Genomic DNA, 19,035 nt, shown 5'->3' with positions numbered 1-19,035 from the left:
TTTTTTTAAATTGAGAAAATTTTATGCTTTCCAGAATTGTCTTCAGAAGTTCCTTAGCTCACTAAGAAATTCTTTCAAATTTTCTATTAAACCAGAAAAGCTTTGCTACAAATTGAAATAAACAATTTATTTTCCATAAAAAAAAGTAATAATTGCTGCATTGCAATCGAGTTTAATTCTAATATTAATGATAATAATCTTGAACTTCCTGAAAAAAATCAGGCAAACCAAAGGCACTCACTAATTATCGACTTTACATTTATCTAGTTGCGTATTATCCTACATGCGCTGTCGAACTGCCCGGATAGGTTTTCAATATCACCACCCTTCGAGGACGAAGGCGACGATTGGCTAACGGGGTCTACGCCCCCAAAAAGTGCCCGATTCCTCAATGAACGGCGCAGAAGATTCGATTGGTTTGTTCTCGATTCGAATTCTTTCTTCGGTGGAGTTTCCAGGAACTGGCCTTCGAAAATGGTTTCCAAGTTAAGCCGCGATCGACTGCGTTCGGAATCTGGTGGAGTCATACCAATTCGAGCGTTTATTTCCTCCAACGTAACGTAACCTTTTCCTGGAGGTGGCTGTTGGCTGGGACTATCACACGGTGTCCCGAAAGCACTATGGTAGGTCGAATTAAGGGAATACCTTGGCGGTGATGGAGTTTCCATATCAATCGGTGAAAGAGATCTTCCGGATGGAGACAAGGAATGTGTGGAGAAGGCTGGCATTTCGTCCAGTAATTCTCGGTTTTGTGAACGATCCAGCTCTTCATCACTGGAGCAACAATATGGGGACAGGTAACCATCGTCTGAGTAACAGGATGAATCGAAGGGCACTGGTTTTTGATCGGTGGTCATCGGAATTTCACTAGCCATTGTGGGAGGATTTAAAACTTTGAACTGTTACCTGGTGTTTTCCTCAATGAAATAGAACCAGTCTATTTCTGAAACAAGGAGGGAAAGTAGTTAACTTTCACAGGTAGACTACGAGACTAAATCCATTGCAATAAAACAAACCTTCTTCAGCTCATTTTCTCCTTTCTGGCCAATTTTCGGGACCACTAGCAGGTATACGTTGGGGAAAAAACAAACAGAATCGAATATTCTGCGAGCCCGACCGAACTGTTCGATTTGAAAATCTCGTGCACGGCGCTTCAAAGCATCAAACAAAAGTGGGTTGCCCTAGTCTGGTCGAATTAATGTATGCCGAAGTGTTTTTGTTAGGCTGAGCCATTACTTAAATAATTATTGAAATTATTATATTTTATATTCACAGAAATAAATTTTATTTACCTACATATTTGTAAATAAGAAATTTATTCTAAAACACAAATCATCGAAAGTTGTAATTGGTTCAATAGTTCATGGCAAGCTGCATTTATTATGGATCAAACTAGTTTGAACTGTTTGTTAAAACTTGTAAATTAAACAACAAAACATTTTTGCAGTTGAAAGTTAATTAATTTTTTTAATAAAAGAGCAGATCACTTAAATAAATTGAAAATGATTGTATACCGATTGGCATAAAGTCATTTGGCATAAAGCCGTTTGGCATAACGCCGTTTGGCATAAAAGTCGTTTGGCATAAAGTCGTTTGGCATAATGGCCGTTTGGCATAATGGTCGTTTGGCATAATGGTCATTTGGCATAATGGCCGTTTGGCATAATGACCGTTTGGCATAAAATGATGGATCAAAATTTCGAGGAAGCCTCCTCACGCTTCGCGTTCGAACTAAAATAAAATATGGTCCTTACGCTTCGCGTTGCGGACCGGGCTAGGGGATTGTCCCTACACACTATTAATTTTTTGGTGTAAATTTATGTCAAATTGGATGCACAAAACAGAAGCATCACTTTTGACATAAAATTACACTAGAGAAGATAGAAACGCTTGAAGCCATAAATTCTCATAGACATAAAATTACAAAGGAAAAGATGTAATTTTATGTCAAAATGGATGCACATAAATGAATCAACGCATTTCACATAAAATTACATTGTCTTGGACCTAAAGTTCCACAAGTGCATCAATTCAGGGATTTTTCAGGAAATAATAGTAACATATTTTCATAAATTTGTTCTGTGACTCCAATTTATTTCATTTTAATGAAATCTTCAACTAATCTTTACCTATCTACAACATAATATGGTTTTCGTGATTATTCTATAATATTCATTCAAAAATTGAATGCTAACATATGGTCGTAAAACTTTTAAAATTACCTTAACCTCTCTATGCTATGTTTGCGAGAATTGTAAATGTGGATGTTTTAAGTACGCTATCCAAAATTGCATTGTCGTTCACTGCATAGATATTGCGAGATATAAAACTAAATCATCGTTGATGTAAATTTCTGCAAAATAAGCTGCACAAAATAGAAGCATCGCATGTGACAAAATATTAAATTGCTTTCAACTCAAAAAAAACATAATTTTAAATTATAAAAACATACATTTCCTGAGACTCTGAATTTAAAACTTCCCTCGAAAAAAAAACTTTTCGAAAAACTGTCACTTATTCTTTTTTTTTCTTAATTTCTCGTTTTTTCCGATTCTTATCGTAAATGCACTTTTCAAATCAGTGACTAACGACGATTTTTTGCGAAAGTTGTAATCGACAAACTGGTCCTACTGTAATTTTTTTGTCCCTCGATTAACAATGCTTTCGATTGTGGTAGCTCCGTCCGTGCTATTGCAGCAATTTCAAAATCAACTCGTCAATGGATATGCTGAAATAGTGAGACCTAACAACTGATTTTCCGAGGAGCGGCGATGGTAGCCATTCGCGACACATTATCGGTGGCTGGCGTCGCCGATCCGGGGGATGTTGCTGCTATTTTAGAACACGTCGAACCGCCGCTACTTTTTTCCAAGTGGGTCATGTAGTACCCAGTGAGTTGGTCAATATCCTTCTTGGAGTCCAGCAAATGTTCCTTAACCTAGTTAGGAGAATTTTGTTTAATAATGATTTTATCAGAATAATTCAGCTATTTTCAAACCTTAGGAGTTCCGTCCAGAACAAACTCTAAGAGAGTACTTTTGAATCCAAGGTAAATCCGTTTAGCAGTAATCCATAGGTTGTCGTTTTAACCTGGCTGAAGCCCATGGAGGTTTCATTGATCGTGAAACCAAACCGGCCGAAGCAATCTTCTCTCGAAGAATATTAAAATGTTTAATGTCGAACGACTCTCCATCGATGGTGGATTTGCGCTGGACTATCTGGGCAATCTCAACAAAAACACTCTGGATGAGTAGGTCGAAGATTGTTGCGAAGGACTCTAGAAAATAAAAAAAGACACATCAGAGTACTAGGAATCGTTGGTTACCACATACTAGTCAAGGCAGATCAAAAAAATTGCTCCTAGGAATCTACTTTTGTTGAACGCGATTAAAAATGGATCCGGCTTGGTTGCCATCGGGTAATATTTCAATTCTGATTCGAAGATAGTGGCATAAAATCAGCTGACTCCTAAAGGACGAACCATCGTTAGCCATCCGAGTCTTCTGTCCTAGTCGGTTTAAGCTGAACAGCCGCCGACATGGAACCCTCGTCTTGCGGAACCAGTATAAACCATCGAACGACGGACAAGAACGTTGGCTGTAATAAAAGTAATAACTTATTGAGGAATGGTTAATATATTGTTTGGAGAAAAACTTACATTATTGCATCTGTTGTTGGACACATTGTTGAAATGAATCGACCGGAGATACCGAACGAATTTCCATTTTGTTGGCTAAGTGCGTTAGAATTTCGAACGCCGGATTGCTACTGGCGGGCTGGATTCAAATCCGTTTCTACGAGCCGGGAGCATTGACAACATTGTTGTCCCGGAACCGGATCTGCGACGTTCGATCCATCTTCATACAACTAACTTGGCCGTTCACCGAATTTCCACCGAATTGTATACAAAGAACCGAACCGAATATAAACAAAACCGTCCTTTTGACGTTTCTCTTTTGCTGCCCAACTGGGATGCCAGGCGCACTAAAATTTTCTAATGTGTGCAATTGAAAATTTCGTGCGTCACGTAATTGTTTTCTACCTGTAAAATAACGGCGCAGACACCAGATACCCAGACTGATCAGTGGCGCTTGAATCCATACAACTACAAGTCGCCCAGAATCATACGCCATCTGTCGGGGCATCGTGAAACTACTGTGCTACATCAAGAAAAAAAATTACACTTGATAATTAACAAGCCAAATGAAAACCGTCACGATTGAATCACCTATTAGTATTTGAAATTCTATCTCAAACATTTTCATTATCGTTTTTGTCTTCAATGTTAATTGTTTATTTTAATTTACTGTATCATAATAAGAGATGAATGTTATACAAACAATGACTGTTGATCGATTGAGATGGAAAAAATACAAACGCAACGTTATAGCGGTTCTTAGTTCAGAGCCAATTAATTTTGAGATTCAGTTTCGATTTCAAAATTAATTTATCCGGCTGAGTAACAGTATGAAAATTATAATGTCTGTTATAAATAATTCATTGAGTTCGGAATTGTTTGTCTTAATCTGAAAGGTTGACTGCGACCAAAAAGACAATCTATATATAAATCCTTGAAAAACTTGAATTCTAATTTATCTTAACTGTTTCTTGGCTCGTACCTAGATAGGTTTGAGGAGTGAAATAAGTTATCGACATAGGTATATTGAATAATATTTAAAAGTGATGAATGTATTGATAAGATCTTAAATTCTATTTGCCGCTGGAAGTGTTCGTGATATAATGCTGGTTGTTTCACTAAAACTTATAAATTTTTGGAAAAATAACCTCAGAAACGACCGTGTTTGTCGACCGGGTATTTTTCCCTGCTCAAATGTGCGTGAGAAATGTCAAAAAACAACTGTTTTTGGCATAATTCTGGACTGGACTGGAAATAAAAGCGACCATGTTTTTAGACTTTTTTCCCCTTCTTAATCCGTACACGAGAGCAAGTGCGCGTGAGAAATGTCAATTTAAAAATCTTTTATTCGAAAAAAAAATTGTTGAAAAACTGCACTGAACTTGGAATATTTCAAAATGTAGGTTTCAAATCCATTTCTCTCTGCTTCCGAAATTTTTTCACCTTTGACATTCAACCAAATTCTTTGATTCAAAGTTTTTTTAAAACCATATTTCGAAAGTAATTAGTTTACTAAATGAATCCATTCTTCAAAAAACTATAATTTGAATAAGGTTCATTTTAATGTTCCTTAACCGATGCCTAATAATAAGAAATAATTTCGCTGTAACTAAACTTATATATATTAATTTCAATGCTTTTCCACACCACCAAAACGAATTTTGAATGGTAAAAGAACACCCAAGTAACCATAAGCACTAAAGCTTTGCATTTTTATAGCTTTACACCAGCATTCAAAGGCTAAATTACACTATATCAGCACGTCAAGTGCAATTTTGCATTACAACAGCCCTTCGAGTGCTATGCTGCATCATTTTAGAATTATACCACCGTTTTAAAATGCAACTAGCATTTTATCAGCTTTGCACAATGCTTTTGAAATGCAACATTGCTCTAAATCAGAATAACAAATGCTATATTTTCTAAGCATTAAATTGGCATCACACAAGCTTGTTTTAATGCTTTTAAGCACTATGTAAGCACTACAGTGGCATTAGGCCAAAGCACATAAGCATTGATTGATGCTGAATCAATGCAAATTTAGGGCACCGGTTGCTAGAAATTTGATTCAAATAGGTCTTTTTTTTTCATAGATTAAACGCGGACCTGATAGGTTCACAGGCAAAGTCAATGTCAAATGTCAGAGCCATATATGTCATGAGTTCGATTCCAGATTATCAGCTGAAAAATAAAAAAAAAATATCATGTAGAAAATTCAATCCGAGAGATCTTCTCAATATGCATAAGCGAATATAAAAATAATTACAAATTAAGTATCATGGCAGAAAAATGGAACCAAACAAAAATCCGAAAAATATTTTTTTCCGCATGGTCGAACCTCATTTGAACGCCATTTGCATTTTCCCAGCATTTTGCCCGCCAACGCTATAGCATCAACCAATGCTATAACAGTGCTTTTATATGGTTATACCAGTTTCTGCACTAAAGCAGCAGTTAATTTCGCCAAACCTGGCTCACAGTGCTAAAATGATGCACAGAATCAAGCTATATAGCTGACGCTAGAGCAGAATTGGTGCTAGATTTTAGTGCTTATGGTTACTTGGGCAGTACTATCTTGATGCAAACGAAAGTCATTTTTATTTTCTTGTCGTTCTATGGAATGTCAAATATCGTATGTATGTGTGAGTGAATTCATTTAATGTTTTGATTTTGATGTGACTAATTCACGTTTGTTTTGTTTTACCCATGGATAGATTCAATTACACGTGCGATATTCAAAAAATGGTTCGAAATCTAACCAAAAAAATAATAATGAAAAAATAACTCAACAACAGAACAGGAAAAGTTAAGCTAAGAATAGCTAAGAATAAACAGACTCGAATAATTGAGATTGTTTGTCAAGAATCATCATTATGTCAACCAACGCACTTTGTTAGAAATTGTACTAAATTTGATGGGAAATGAATCATCTCGAAGCCAAAAATATTTTTTCCACAACTGCCTCATCCAGTGGGCAGTAAAAGGGCTAGTTTGATATCCAAGTTTAGTTAGATATTTTGAAAAGAAGACAATTTTCAAATATGACTAAATTTTTCATAGATAACTGAAACAGATTGTTCAACAAAATTTTGTAAGAATCTCGTCCATTCAACTGATTTAACAGTTCTAAACAGTAATATAACTTAAAGCCACATTCAATATAATGTAGTTTTGCAATATACAATCAGTGGAATGTTTATACGATGTCATATGTCGTTTTCTCAACAAGTTCTAGATCGTTTTATAACTATTTACAAATAATTGGGTTTGTCACAATATTTTTCTACTAGGGAAAGTTGAACTTACCATTGACGGAGGTTTCGGGGTTAACGAAGTCTTGCAGTTGAAAGTGGTCTTTACAAATGAAGCCAAAGATGTCATAAAATGGCTAATTTTCAACCACAACGCAATAAGGAAGTGGAGCAGAAAATCTCAATTTTTCAGTCAATTTTCATTTCTGTCGAAGTCGATGTAATTCTTTATAAGCTTTATGGTTGAATTCTAACCACATTTGGTTAATGCGCTCCAATTAAAAAAAGGTTGTTTAGTGGTTTTTGGTATATATCGTGTTATATTTTTTTTCTATCAAAAGTAGGTTATCAAAAACGACCGTGTTCATCGCTAGATGTAAAAAAACAAATAGCACAATGCAAATGTGTGTGTGGTATATCGAGATTTTTCCTTTTGTGTATGTGGCCGTTAGTTTCACGATAACCCGTAGATAGCGCTGCGGAACAAGCGCCAAAATCCGCCTTCAGTGGTCAGTCTGGGTATCTGGTGTCTGCGATAACGGTTAATATGTGCTCTTTTTTGTTACAGGATATTCGCTCTTAAATTATTTTTATTTAAATAATCTTCTGTTGAACTTCGGAAGAATCAATTTATTATTACATGTTTTTTTTAATTTACAGTTTGTTTTATTTTTAAGACAACCATAACGCAGTACTTGCTCGCTAGTCGGACACAGTATGGACTGGAATGAATATAGAAACGACCGACCTAATTAATCGTGCTACTTGAGGAATATTTTTGAGAAAACGTTGGAAAAGTGGAGTTTTTTTTTAAACATAACGGCAGATTATAGAGTAGCAAGCAACTCAACTTGGGCTCAGCTCTTAGAAGTCGTCAGGCGTTCGATTATCAAGCAAGTCCGATTACAAATATCTTATTAACGAGCGAGTACTGTATTTGCTCATGACGATAGGTTAAGAATCAACAAATTTATGATAAATCATTGATCCAATATAAAGTATTAAGTATAACTTATATAAAGTATAACATTCGTCTAATAGTGATATATTCACTACTCAATTTAAAAGTACCTAACGTTTTAAATAATAAATGATACAGATTACTTACGGTTTCCTTTAGCTGTTTCGGACCCATTTCCGTTCAATAGATTCGGTGTTGAAATTGTAAGAACCTTATTAGATCCATCATGACCTGGAATTGGATACTCAATTTTTGTTGATGAACGGTGCCGCTGCCCACTTCTGCCAGTGTGCTGCTGCTGGTTCCACTTATCTAGCAGCCGGGTTTGGGAGGGGATCTTCAAAAGCAGGTTCAATTGAAATACCTTACATTAAAACCAAATAACATTTCTTTGGAAAACAAAAGTTTACTCACACTTCATTTTCGGACGGCCACAGCAAAATAGAAATTATAAATTCCGCTAGATTTTCCAGAACAAGCGACGGCTTGATCATTCTTTCGGTAGACGGTAAACATTCGACATTTTCAGGCAGCTTTGTTGACGGTATTCAATATTTTTGTTGACCCTTATTTTTGTTATGTCCCTTAATTCCAACTTGAATGTCACAGGGGTAGTCACCCATCAAACATTTTTTGCTGAACAACCGCTGAAACATTGTTTAGTTCTAATTTTAAATCAGCTATCTTGCTGAAAGAAGGCAACCCAAATTCAGAGAGAAGCTGCTGTTCAGCCCTTAAACATCGAGATCTGGAGAAATTAATCAGCGAAGATGACATGAAACCACATGAAACGTCAATTGACGGAGCAACAAAAAAAAGACAAAAAGAATGTTGACGGATGTATGTCCGATGTTTGCCAGCTAATTTTCCCCTCCCGTGTTATTTTTTCTTCATTTGAACTTGTCTCGAACTTTGAACCTACGACTTGTTGGTCTCATGCCGCAGAAGGCAGAACCAACCATGCATTCTGCGAAGGAACAGAAAAGTGTCGCTCTTAAGCGACCAAAATATTTCTCAACCAAGGTCAATTTCATATGAAGAAATTGAAATTGCTACGAGAATAAAATGTTAATTTCCCGGCAAGGCCATTTCAACATGCAAAATGAGAAATTTCGAATCATTAGACGATTCAAAAGATAATTATTTTGATTCGTCATGAATAACAAAAAGTTTGGTATCGCTGAAAGACGCTTTCGAAGCTACCCTTGTACAGCTGACGGCTGTCAAATTTGAAGGTGTCAAAAATGGTTGGACAAAGGCTGAACGAGTTATTCTTCAGTCAATTTTCCCCTACTTTCTATTGGCTGAAATAAAACTTCCTTATATGCTGAAACAGCGCTGAAATATTTCTTTCTTCAGCCAGAAAGCTGAAACAGCAATCAGCACCTCAAAACAGCATACGATCAGAGAATTGGCGTTTTTAATCAGCAAAAATGTTTGTTGGGCAATGACTGGTTGATTTCATTCAAATAATGTTTTACATTTATGGTATCGTTTTTCCATTTAATGACATAATAATACATCAGTTAAGTAATAAATTTAGATCTTTTCAAACTTAACGTTTGTTCAAAAGTGTAAATTTAAGTAGTGTTTGTTGTTTAGATAAAAAATGATGTAAAATTAGATCTGATCACAATTAGATCAAGGAAATTATTAGGTGTTGAAGCGTTTCTGGCTCGTTTAATTTTAGAAAATTTTTGGTGTGTAGCTTTGGGTAAACCTAGAAACACGGGACCTTCCTAGGGCTTTGAATAAACCTAGAAAGACATGGCCGTTCTAAAATGATGGATCAAAATTTCGAGGAAGCCTCCTCACGCTTCGCGTTCGAACTAAAATGAAGTATGGGCTAGGGGATTGTCCCTAGCTTTGGGTAAACCTAGAAACACGGGGCCTTCCTAGGGCTTTGAATAAACCTAGAAAGACATGGCCGTCCTAAAATGATGGATCAAAATTTCGAGGAAGCCTCCTCACGCTTCGCGTTCGAACTAAAATGAAGTATGTGTCGTGAACGATCTGGTTATTATCACAAGATACTATGGCCGCTTTCTTTTCAAGGCCTCGTTTTACCACACAAACTTTTGGACCATTCGTCAACACGTCAATCATCCTTTTCAAGCTCGCTCTATTAACTGACTAGTCTTGTCCTGTATCAGTTCTGCTTCAACTTATTGACGTTCTCTCGCTCTCACTTCAAAGCTTTTTCCTTCGAGTATGTTTATAATGGGAGTTATTAAGCAAACACTAGCGACACCATGTCCTCCATAGAAAAGTTTCGATTAGTTAGGGAGCTTTTGAAAACGGCCATACATTTGTCCTAACTCCGAAACGTCAAAAAATTTACCTGGCAAGGCGGATTCTCTCTTAATGCTGTCTTCCTTGAGAGTAACATCGATGTTCTCGAAATCGATTAAATCAATAACACAGGGTGATTCATACGAAGTGAGAAGACTCCTAACTTATTAATTAATTCCCATCTAAATACAATATTCTCTACATTCGCGTCCACCTGTACTCTTATAAGTTAACTCTAAATACTCTATTGAAAACTATACTATATAGTGGTATAAAGGTTCGTTTACATAATGGAACACCCGCATTTCGTTTTCGCTAATTGATTTTGTTTGCTTACTTTTTTTTCTCTACCGAACCTATTTAGTAGTGTATTAATTATATACAAAATATCTCATTTTATGTTATTTATTCAATTTCTTCCAAACACTATCAAAATACATATTGAAACTCATGCATAAACAAAACTACATATTTTTGTATTTTTATTCTTAGCCTTTTTTTTTTGAAACTTTCAAAAGATATTCAGCCAAAAAAATCGAAAACAGTTAAACATCATCGTACATTTTACTTTTAAATTCAGTATAACTGTTCTATAGTCTTAAACCTTTTGCTCTTTACACTGTTTATTTATTTACTCTTCAGTCTTTTTCCACCACTTTTTGAATTTTTGATTTTTCATTCTTAACTCTTAATTTTTAATTCTTTTCTTTACTATTTTATCTTTCTTTGTGTTTTTTTACTTCGCTCTTTTTATTATTAACTGTTGAAATTATTTTCTTCTATGCTCTATTTGCTTTTTTACCACTGACTCTCGTCTTTAACTCGATATTTATGCTTTTACCGATTGCTTCTTTTTTATCTTCAAATTTTTTGCACTATTTTTTAGTCTTACTCTTGCTTTGAATACCTTACTTTTGAGTTTTTTTTATTTTACTTTTGTTATTATTATTATATTTTTTTAATTCACTGTTCTTTTTTTTTTTAAATTTATTGTTCTGTTGTCTCTGTTTTCAAATCTACTCTTTTCGCTCTTATTTATCTGCATTCTTGGCTCTTCCTAAACTTGTACTCTTTATTGTTTACGTCTATTTTTTTTTTTAATTAATTTTTGTTTACATTCTTTACTCTTTACATTTAAACTCTCATTTGAATATTTTTTTAACCCTCAGTTATACCTTTTATTGTACTTTTTTTTTTAATTTACACTTTATTTTTTTTTTCTCTCTGATCTTTACTCTCTTCCGTTCCCGCATAATTGAGGATTGATACCAAACGATTTCTTAAATAGTCAAACGACGATTTGGTGATGCGTAAAACAACAATAAGCAAACGCAAATTGAAAGCGTGAAAAACATTCCTCTAATGGTGAAAACCGAATTGATTGTATTTTAAATATGTTGTTAGGTTATGTAACTGTTCAAAACTGTTAAGACAGTTGTATGGAAAAACTGTTCCACTAACAGTCACGTTAAGATCCAAAATCTGCTTATGGAAAACGTATCCTGTTTATCAAACTGTAGGGGTAACAGTTTTTCTAAAAGTTTTCTTGTATCGTAAAGATTACAGTAATGGTTTTGAACCGATCTGACACATTGTTCTTCAAACGTTATTCAAACTTTTCCCTAAACCGTTCGGTAAAAAGGCACCCACACATGTATAGATTTTCTGTTTACTTTTTGCAAAAGAGAAACACAGAATGTAAAGTTTTTAAAACGATGAATTTATTTGAATTCTTTTTTTCACGATTTCTAATATTACAGTCATACTTACCTTACATTGCCGATTGCCGTTCCAGGAGGAGGATAGTATGAAATATGCTCCTCCTGGAACGGCAATCGGCAATGTAAATTTGCTTTCCAAAAGAGAATGTTGTTGGTGATTGATCGACTATGAAGGCTTGGAGATTTCTACGCCAAAAGTTCTGCGGGAGTTGGAGAACAGCAACGAGTCAGGTCGCAGGAGTATCAACACCGTCAAAGGGGCTAAATCGGCTAAACCAGCTGGACGCTTTTGATGGTTTTCGTGGGATTTTAGTTTCCTCCCAGCAACACCAATTTTTTTCGGCCGCCATTTCCCATGAAGTCGATGATTATCTGAAAAGAAAATACGGTGGAAAAAACTGAAAGTAATTGAAATTTCTCAAACTTACGTGATGTTTTTTGTAAATACTCCGTGGTTTTCAGGTGTTTTACAGCTGTTAAGCGGGCCATACTACACAAACGGCGAATGATACACACGCGCGAAACCGGACGGCTGAAACGCATCGCAATACCGAAGCGAAAATTCTTTCGATGGGTTGGTTCAGTGGTGCCAACCACATCGATTCACTTATGATATACAAAAAATATTTAAAAAAAAACCTTCGATAATTTCTCTGAGAGTAATATTAAGAATCATAAAAAAACTCCAGATATTAAAATCATGTTATAGAATGTGATTCTATAGTGTATAAACTTGTATATCTAGTAGTGTATATCTTTCGAACATTGAAATTCATTTATGATATGTGTTGTTATTCTGAAAAACACCTCACAAATATGGATTTTACAGTATCCAATAATTTTATGATAATATAATGAAACAATAATAAACAAGCAAATAAGAACTATGCCTTTAAATATTTTCATATTTCAATCCAGCTTGATAGATCCGTGTACGTGAAACTACTTGATATGGGAGGTGAAAGCAAAATGTTTTTGAATTATTCTTAAAACGAGTTTTTTTTAATTAATATATGGAAAACCACCTGACATGGCAGTAATTTATTAATGATTGTGACATGGTAAACTCAACCTGAAGGTTCGTTTAGTTGGCTAAGAAAAATATCTAATGATTCTGCAGGTTTTCTTAAGTATAACTTAAAATCTTGATGCATTGGAGCGGTCCGTCATGAAGTTGAATACTGCTTGGTATCGATTGGATTCTTTGTAAATTCTTCTGGCATCTCTGACCCGCGACTTGACGTGAATTTGACATAAGGCATGGACGGTATGGGTAACAGTTCGTGATAATTTTTACGATTATTGAAAAATTGAAGTAAATCGTTTAAACCATTTGTTCACCGTTTCAGAAATCATCACTTTTTCACATAAACGTTCATGTATCGTTTTTATCGTTGTCAAAGAACAGTTTAACATAATAGCTACCTTTACAGAAACAATCACACAATCTAGAGTCGTAGATGTATCGTATAGACTGTTTGAGATATAGTTTTTTAGTATGCGGGTTTCTTATCCATTTTTATGCGGTTTACTCTTAATTCTTTTTTTTTTCAATACTACTGTTGACAATTTACTAATTCTCTTCATTATTTTCTGTTTTCACTTTTCACTTCATAAATTCTCTCAACTTTTAACTATTTCGTTTATTCTTGAGTCCTTTATTTTCTTAATGGTTAAGGCTTCATTTAACTCTTTGTTCTTCACTTGTTATTCTAAAAATGTTATAATGTTAATGTTAATGTTATATTAACTCTTCGTTATTCACTCTTTGTTCGTTTTTTTCTTTTACTGTTACTTACTTATATATTTCATTCAATGCTTTTAATTTTTAACATTTAACCTAAACTTTTTTTCTTTTTTTTTCCTTTAAAATAATCTTTTCTTTTCAACTTCATTTTTTTTTTCTTTTCACTCAATCTTTCTTTTACTGTTACTTACTTATATATTTCATTAGATGCTTTTAATTTTTAACATTTAACCTAAACTTTTTTTCTTTTTTTTTTTTGCTTTAAACTAATCTTTTCTTTTCAACTTCATTTTTTTTCTTCTTTTCACTCAATCTTTTTACCCTGCTTTTACTCTTTCCTCTCCATTGAAACTGTTTACTCTTCCTTTTAAAATCGCTATAAAGGACTCTTAAATCTACGGTTGCTAATGCTCATTTTTTATTTGCTCTTGACTCTTGGTTTTTAACGCTTAACTCTTTTCTGTCACTCTTCGTTTAACACTACTCTTCACGCTTTGCTCTACTCTTTGCTTTTCCTCGTTTTTTTAACCTACTACCCTTTTTTCTAACTCCTGTTTTTTTTTATACCTGATTTGAATCCTTGTCCTTTACTTTTGATTTATTTTTTTTAATTTAGAAATTTAATTTACTTTTTTTTTTTACTCTTTACTCTACGCTCTTTACTCGCTTCACTCTTCTCATATTTTTCTCAATTTTAACAATGCGTTTTATTGTTTGCTTAATAGTTTGAATTCTTACTCAATATTCTTATTTACTTTGCAATTCTTTGGTTTTTTTATTTTCATTATAAACACTTAACTCCTCATGACTATATTTTATTAAATTCTTGATCTCATTGCTCTTTGTTTTTTTTTCAATTTCTATCCCTTTTTTATCATAACTCCTCTTTACCCTTTATTTTTATTCTTAACTTTTTTTTTTACTCTTTTCTTTTTGCTTTTTTCTCTTTTACTCTCTGCTCAAATACCTTACTTCGAATTTTGTAGTAATTAATATTCCTCTTTACTTTACTTCATTTCACTGCTCAAACTTAGTTTTCTACTCAAATATTTTCCTTTTTGTCTTTGTTTTAGTCTTAAACTTAACTCTCAGTCGTGTAAATTAATCTTCTCTTTGCTCGTTACATTGTTTTATTTTACTCTAGCTTTACTTGTTACTTTTTCTTTTTCATATCTGTTCGTTATTTTTATTTATTAATAACTTTATACTTATGACTTTTATGTTTCTTTTTTTTTCACGCAACTCTTCTCGCTTACTTTTTAGCTATTCATTCTTCTCACCACTCTTTGTTTTACTTTTTTTTTTAATTGTACTCTGTATTCTCCATTCCTTTTTTGCTTTAATTGCTTCCTTTTATTTTTATTTGTTTTTTAAAACTCTTCTGATAACTCTATTTACCTTTTTTCATAACTCCACTTTACGCTTTATTTTTATTCTTAATTTATTCTTTTTACTTTCTTCTCTTTGCTTTTACTCTTTACTCCCTGCTCATATACCTTATTTCGCATTTTGTACTTATGAATATTCCTCTTTACTTTACTTTTACTTTACTTCATTTCACTGTTCAAACTAGCTTTCTACTCCACCTTTCTATATTGTTTTTATTATACTCTCTCAATTTACTGCAGTCGTGTAAATTTATCTTCTATTTATCTTCTATTATCTTCTATAACTTTAGTTTTTTTGCTACTCCTACTCTAGTATTTAATTATTATTTCTTTTTTCATCTTTGCATGGTCTTTTTATGTATATATTTTCTGTATACTGTTTAATTTTAACTTTTTTTGTTTTTTTTTTTTGCTACTCTGTACTCCGTATTATTTATTTTTTTTGCTTTTTTAATTTTTAAGTTTCCTCTGATAAATGTTTTGCTTTGCTGTTTATTCTTTGCTTTGAGTCTTTATTCCTTCTACCATCACTTCTCTCTTGAAATGTGAATTCTTTAGCTTTTTATTATGTTTTTTTTTTATTCTTATTTCCTGAACACTTATGCCATTGATTTTTTTTTACTTTTCTCTTTTGAATTAGGCTCTTGATTCTTGATTCTTGCTTCTGCCTCATCACTCCTGATTTCGGTATCTTGATTCTTGAATGTTTAATTCTCATTCAGGATTTTTGACTCCAGTCTTTGACTATTGACTCTTGCTTAGAATCTATCCTTATTCATGACTCTTTAATCTCCACTGTTGACTCTTGAGTCTTTACTCTTGAATTCTCCTTATTAGTAAATTTTTGTTTTGAAGATTGTTCACTTGAACTCCTTAAAATCTTGATTATTGACATTTCCATGCCCTCAACTTTCCATTTAAGCTTCTGGATTCTTGGATCCTGACTCCTGATAAGATTATTTTGCTTTGACACTCACTGCTCTACTCTGGACTCTATGTATATGTTTATGTTTTTAATTTAAGGCTTCAATTTAAATTGCTTCCACAATTGAATTACAATTGTAATTATAATTGAATAATAATTGAATAAAACGTTATTAAAGACTCATATCATTATGCAGATTAAATATCTAAAATACTAAAATTAAATATAAAAGAATACACATTTTTGAATTATTATTTTTTTAACCTGTTTCAGTCTGAACCTTAGCGCCTAAGGTTTACTTTGGACATGTATCATGACTATTATTAATTGGCACACCTATTGGTCATTTCCCAATGTTTGTTTTAAAGTTGTAACTGCATATGTTTTACTTATTAAAGACTCTCATAACACCTAGGAGGACTTTATTTTAGTTGACTCAACTTTTTTACAGGCACTTTAATTTTCATACTCACTTCTAAATTTGCTTTCCCTATCACGGACTGTCATTTATTTCCAGATATTTCTTTCTCATATTTCTATTTGATTTACATATAAGGTATTCCATATTTCTATTTGCTTTACATATAAGGGATTCTCATAAGCCCTAACAGGACTCTATTTAAGATGGCCCTTGAGAACTTTTTTACAACACAATGGGACTTTGATTTTCATATTCAACTCTAATTTTTTTTACCTATTAGGGACATTCATTAACCTTAACAGTACTTCCATAATTTTTATTTTCATATCTCAGTTTGATTTACCTATTAGGGACTCTTATTAACCCTAACATGACTCTATTTTAGATGAATCAATCCTTGGGGACTTTTTTTTACACCACAATAGGACTTTGATTTTCATATTCACTTCTCAATTTTCTTTACCTATTAGGGACTGTCATTAACCCTAAAAGGCCTTCCATAATTTTTATTTTCATATCTCATTTTGATTTACCTATTAGGGACTCTCATTAACCCTAACAGGACTTTATTTTAGATGACTCAACCCTTGGGGACTTTTTTTTTTCACACCACAATAGGACTTTGATTTTCATATTCACTTCTAAATTTTCTTTACCTATTAGGGACTGTCATTAACCCTAAAAGGACTTCCATAATTTTTACTTTAATTTTTAGATTGATTTACCTATTAGGGATTCTCATTAACCCTAACAGAACTTTTTTTTACACCACAATAGGACTTTGATTTTCATATTCACTTCTCAATTTTCTTTACCTATTAGGGACTGCCATTAACCCTAAAAGGCCTTCCATAATTTTTATTTTCATATCTCATTTTGATTTACCTTTTAGGGACTCTCATTAACCCTCACAGGACTTTATTTTAGATGACTCAACCCTTGGGGACTTTTTTTTTCACACCACAATAGGACTTTGATTTTCATATTTACTTCTAAATTTTCTTTACCTATTAGGGACTATCATTAACCCTAAAAGGACTTTCATAACTTTTACTTTCATTTTTCAGATTCATCTACCTATTAGGGACTCTCATTAACCCTAACAGGACTTTTTTTTACACCACAATGGGACTTTGATTATCATATTAACTTCTAAATATTCTTTACCTATTAGGGACTGTCATTAACCCTAAAAGGACTTTCATAATTTTTTATATCATTTTTCAGATTGCTTTACCTATTAGGGACTCTCATTAACCCTTACAGGACTTTTTTTTTACACCACAACGGGACTTTGATAATTACATTCACTTCTGAATTTTCTTTACCTATTAGGGACTGTCATTAACCCTAAAAGGACTTTCATAATAATTACTTTCATTTTTCAGATTGATTTACCTATTAGGGACTGTCATTAACCCTAAAAGGACTTTCATAATTTTATTTTCATATCTCATTTTGATTTACCTATTAGGGACTCTCATCAACCCTAACAGGACTTCATTTTAGATGACTCAACCCTTGGGGACTTTTTTTTTCACACCACAATAGGACTTTGATTTTCATTTTCACTTCTAAATTTTCTTTACCTATTAGGGACTATCATTAACCCTAAAAGGACTTTCATAACTTTTACTTTCATTTTTCAGATTCATCTACCTATTAGGGACTCTCATTAACCCTAACAGGACTTTTTTTTACACCACAATGGAACTTTGATTATCATATTAACTTCTAAATATTCTTTACCTATTAGGGACTGTCATTAACCCTAAAAGGACTTTCATAGTTTTTTATATCATTTTTCAGATCGATTTTCCTATTAGGGACTCTCATTAACCCTAACAGGACTTTTTTTTTTTTTTTACACCACAATGAGACTTTGATTATCATATTCACTTCACCGTGTAATACATAAGAGGGAATATCATAAGTCCTTACAAGACTTTCACAACAGATTCATTTTCATTTCATCTACCAATTCTTAGAGGACTTTTCTTACCTTAAAGCTTATCAGGACTTTTTGCAACAGATACGACTTTTTTTTCTCACCATTTTTAACCAACATAAACCATTTGTAGTTCAGTTTTTTTTTCATTCATATCAGTTGTCGTCATTTAAAAAAAATTAACACAGTGAAAATTGTTTCACATTCATATTTATACTCGATTCAGACAATCATCCACTTAGTAGCTCTTTCAAACTCTTTTGATGTTCAAAAGACCCTAATAATAACATAATTTACATCATGGCTAAAAAATCATGGCCGCTTATTTGAGGAACACCTCAGAAATTAATTCACAAATTCATTGCCCACAGTATTTGTCATTTCATAGTTCCTACATATCGAGCAAGTTGAACACAGTACTCCATGAAAAGGAACAAAATAGCAATAACATTCACTTATACCGTATTCGTTTTCACCACCCGAAAGTGTTGCACCAACCACGCTGAAAACGAGCATGAATCGCGTTTTGCACTCTCCTTTGTTGGTGTGCGTGAAATAGGCAGTGTCAACAGAAAATATCAAGCTGTCAAAAATCCATTACAGCTGATATTTGTTTTCGTTTGATTTCGAAAATTGAAATCAAATTTACTTTAGTTGATCACTGTCTAGCAAAACATGAAAATTTTATTATGTTATGTGTTTATTATGTTGAGTTGTGAAGATTTCAGATTTATTTGGCTTGGT

The 19,035-nt window shown here is 33.2% G+C and overlaps 2 protein-coding genes across 2 annotated transcripts; both read right to left on the bottom strand.

Moving 5' to 3' along the window:
* Window positions 1-159: 159 nt before the first annotated feature.
* LOC129746671 (uncharacterized) lies at window positions 160-1,167 on the bottom strand. The gene is made up of 2 exons (XM_055740492.1): window positions 1,017-1,167; window positions 160-943 (listed from the first exon to the last, which is right to left on the bottom strand). The coding sequence occupies exon 2, from the start codon at window positions 873-875 to the stop codon at window positions 264-266; it is 612 nt and encodes a 203-aa protein (XP_055596467.1). The 5' UTR covers window positions 876-943; window positions 1,017-1,167; the 3' UTR covers window positions 160-263.
* A 923-nt stretch (window positions 1,168-2,090) lies between these two features.
* On the bottom strand, window positions 2,091-4,039 carry LOC129746672 (uncharacterized). The gene is made up of 4 exons (XM_055740493.1): window positions 3,659-4,039; window positions 3,482-3,597; window positions 2,999-3,277; window positions 2,091-2,938 (listed from the first exon to the last, which is right to left on the bottom strand). The coding sequence occupies exons 1-3, from the start codon at window positions 3,682-3,684 to the stop codon at window positions 3,060-3,062; spliced, it is 360 nt and encodes a 119-aa protein (XP_055596468.1). The 5' UTR covers window positions 3,685-4,039; the 3' UTR covers window positions 2,091-2,938; window positions 2,999-3,059.
* Between the last annotated feature and the right edge of the window lie 14,996 nt (window positions 4,040-19,035).

This window comes from Uranotaenia lowii, chromosome 2, assembly GCF_029784155.1.
Source record: "Uranotaenia lowii strain MFRU-FL chromosome 2, ASM2978415v1, whole genome shotgun sequence".
Taxonomy (NCBI): Eukaryota; Metazoa; Arthropoda; class Insecta; order Diptera; family Culicidae; genus Uranotaenia; species Uranotaenia lowii.
Note: the sequence above shows the minus strand (reverse complement) of the source record. Positions and strands in the feature narration are given on the sequence as shown.

Bases quoted from the DNA above. Each gene is read 5' to 3' on its own strand.
- LOC129746671 (XM_055740492.1), bottom strand. From the start codon at position 875: ATGGCTAGTGAAATTCCGATGACCACCGATCAAAAACCAGTGCCCTTC.
- LOC129746672 (XM_055740493.1), bottom strand. From the start codon at position 3,684: ATGTGTCCAACAACAGATGCAATAAT. The intron at 3,598-3,658 runs GTAAGTTTTTCT...CTTTTATTACAG, and splicing joins CCAACAACAGATGCAATAAT to CCAACGTTCTTGTCCGTCGT. The intron at 3,278-3,481 runs GTTCGTCCTTTA...TTTATTTTCTAG, and splicing joins GACTCGGATGGCTAACGATG to AGTCCTTCGCAACAATCTTC.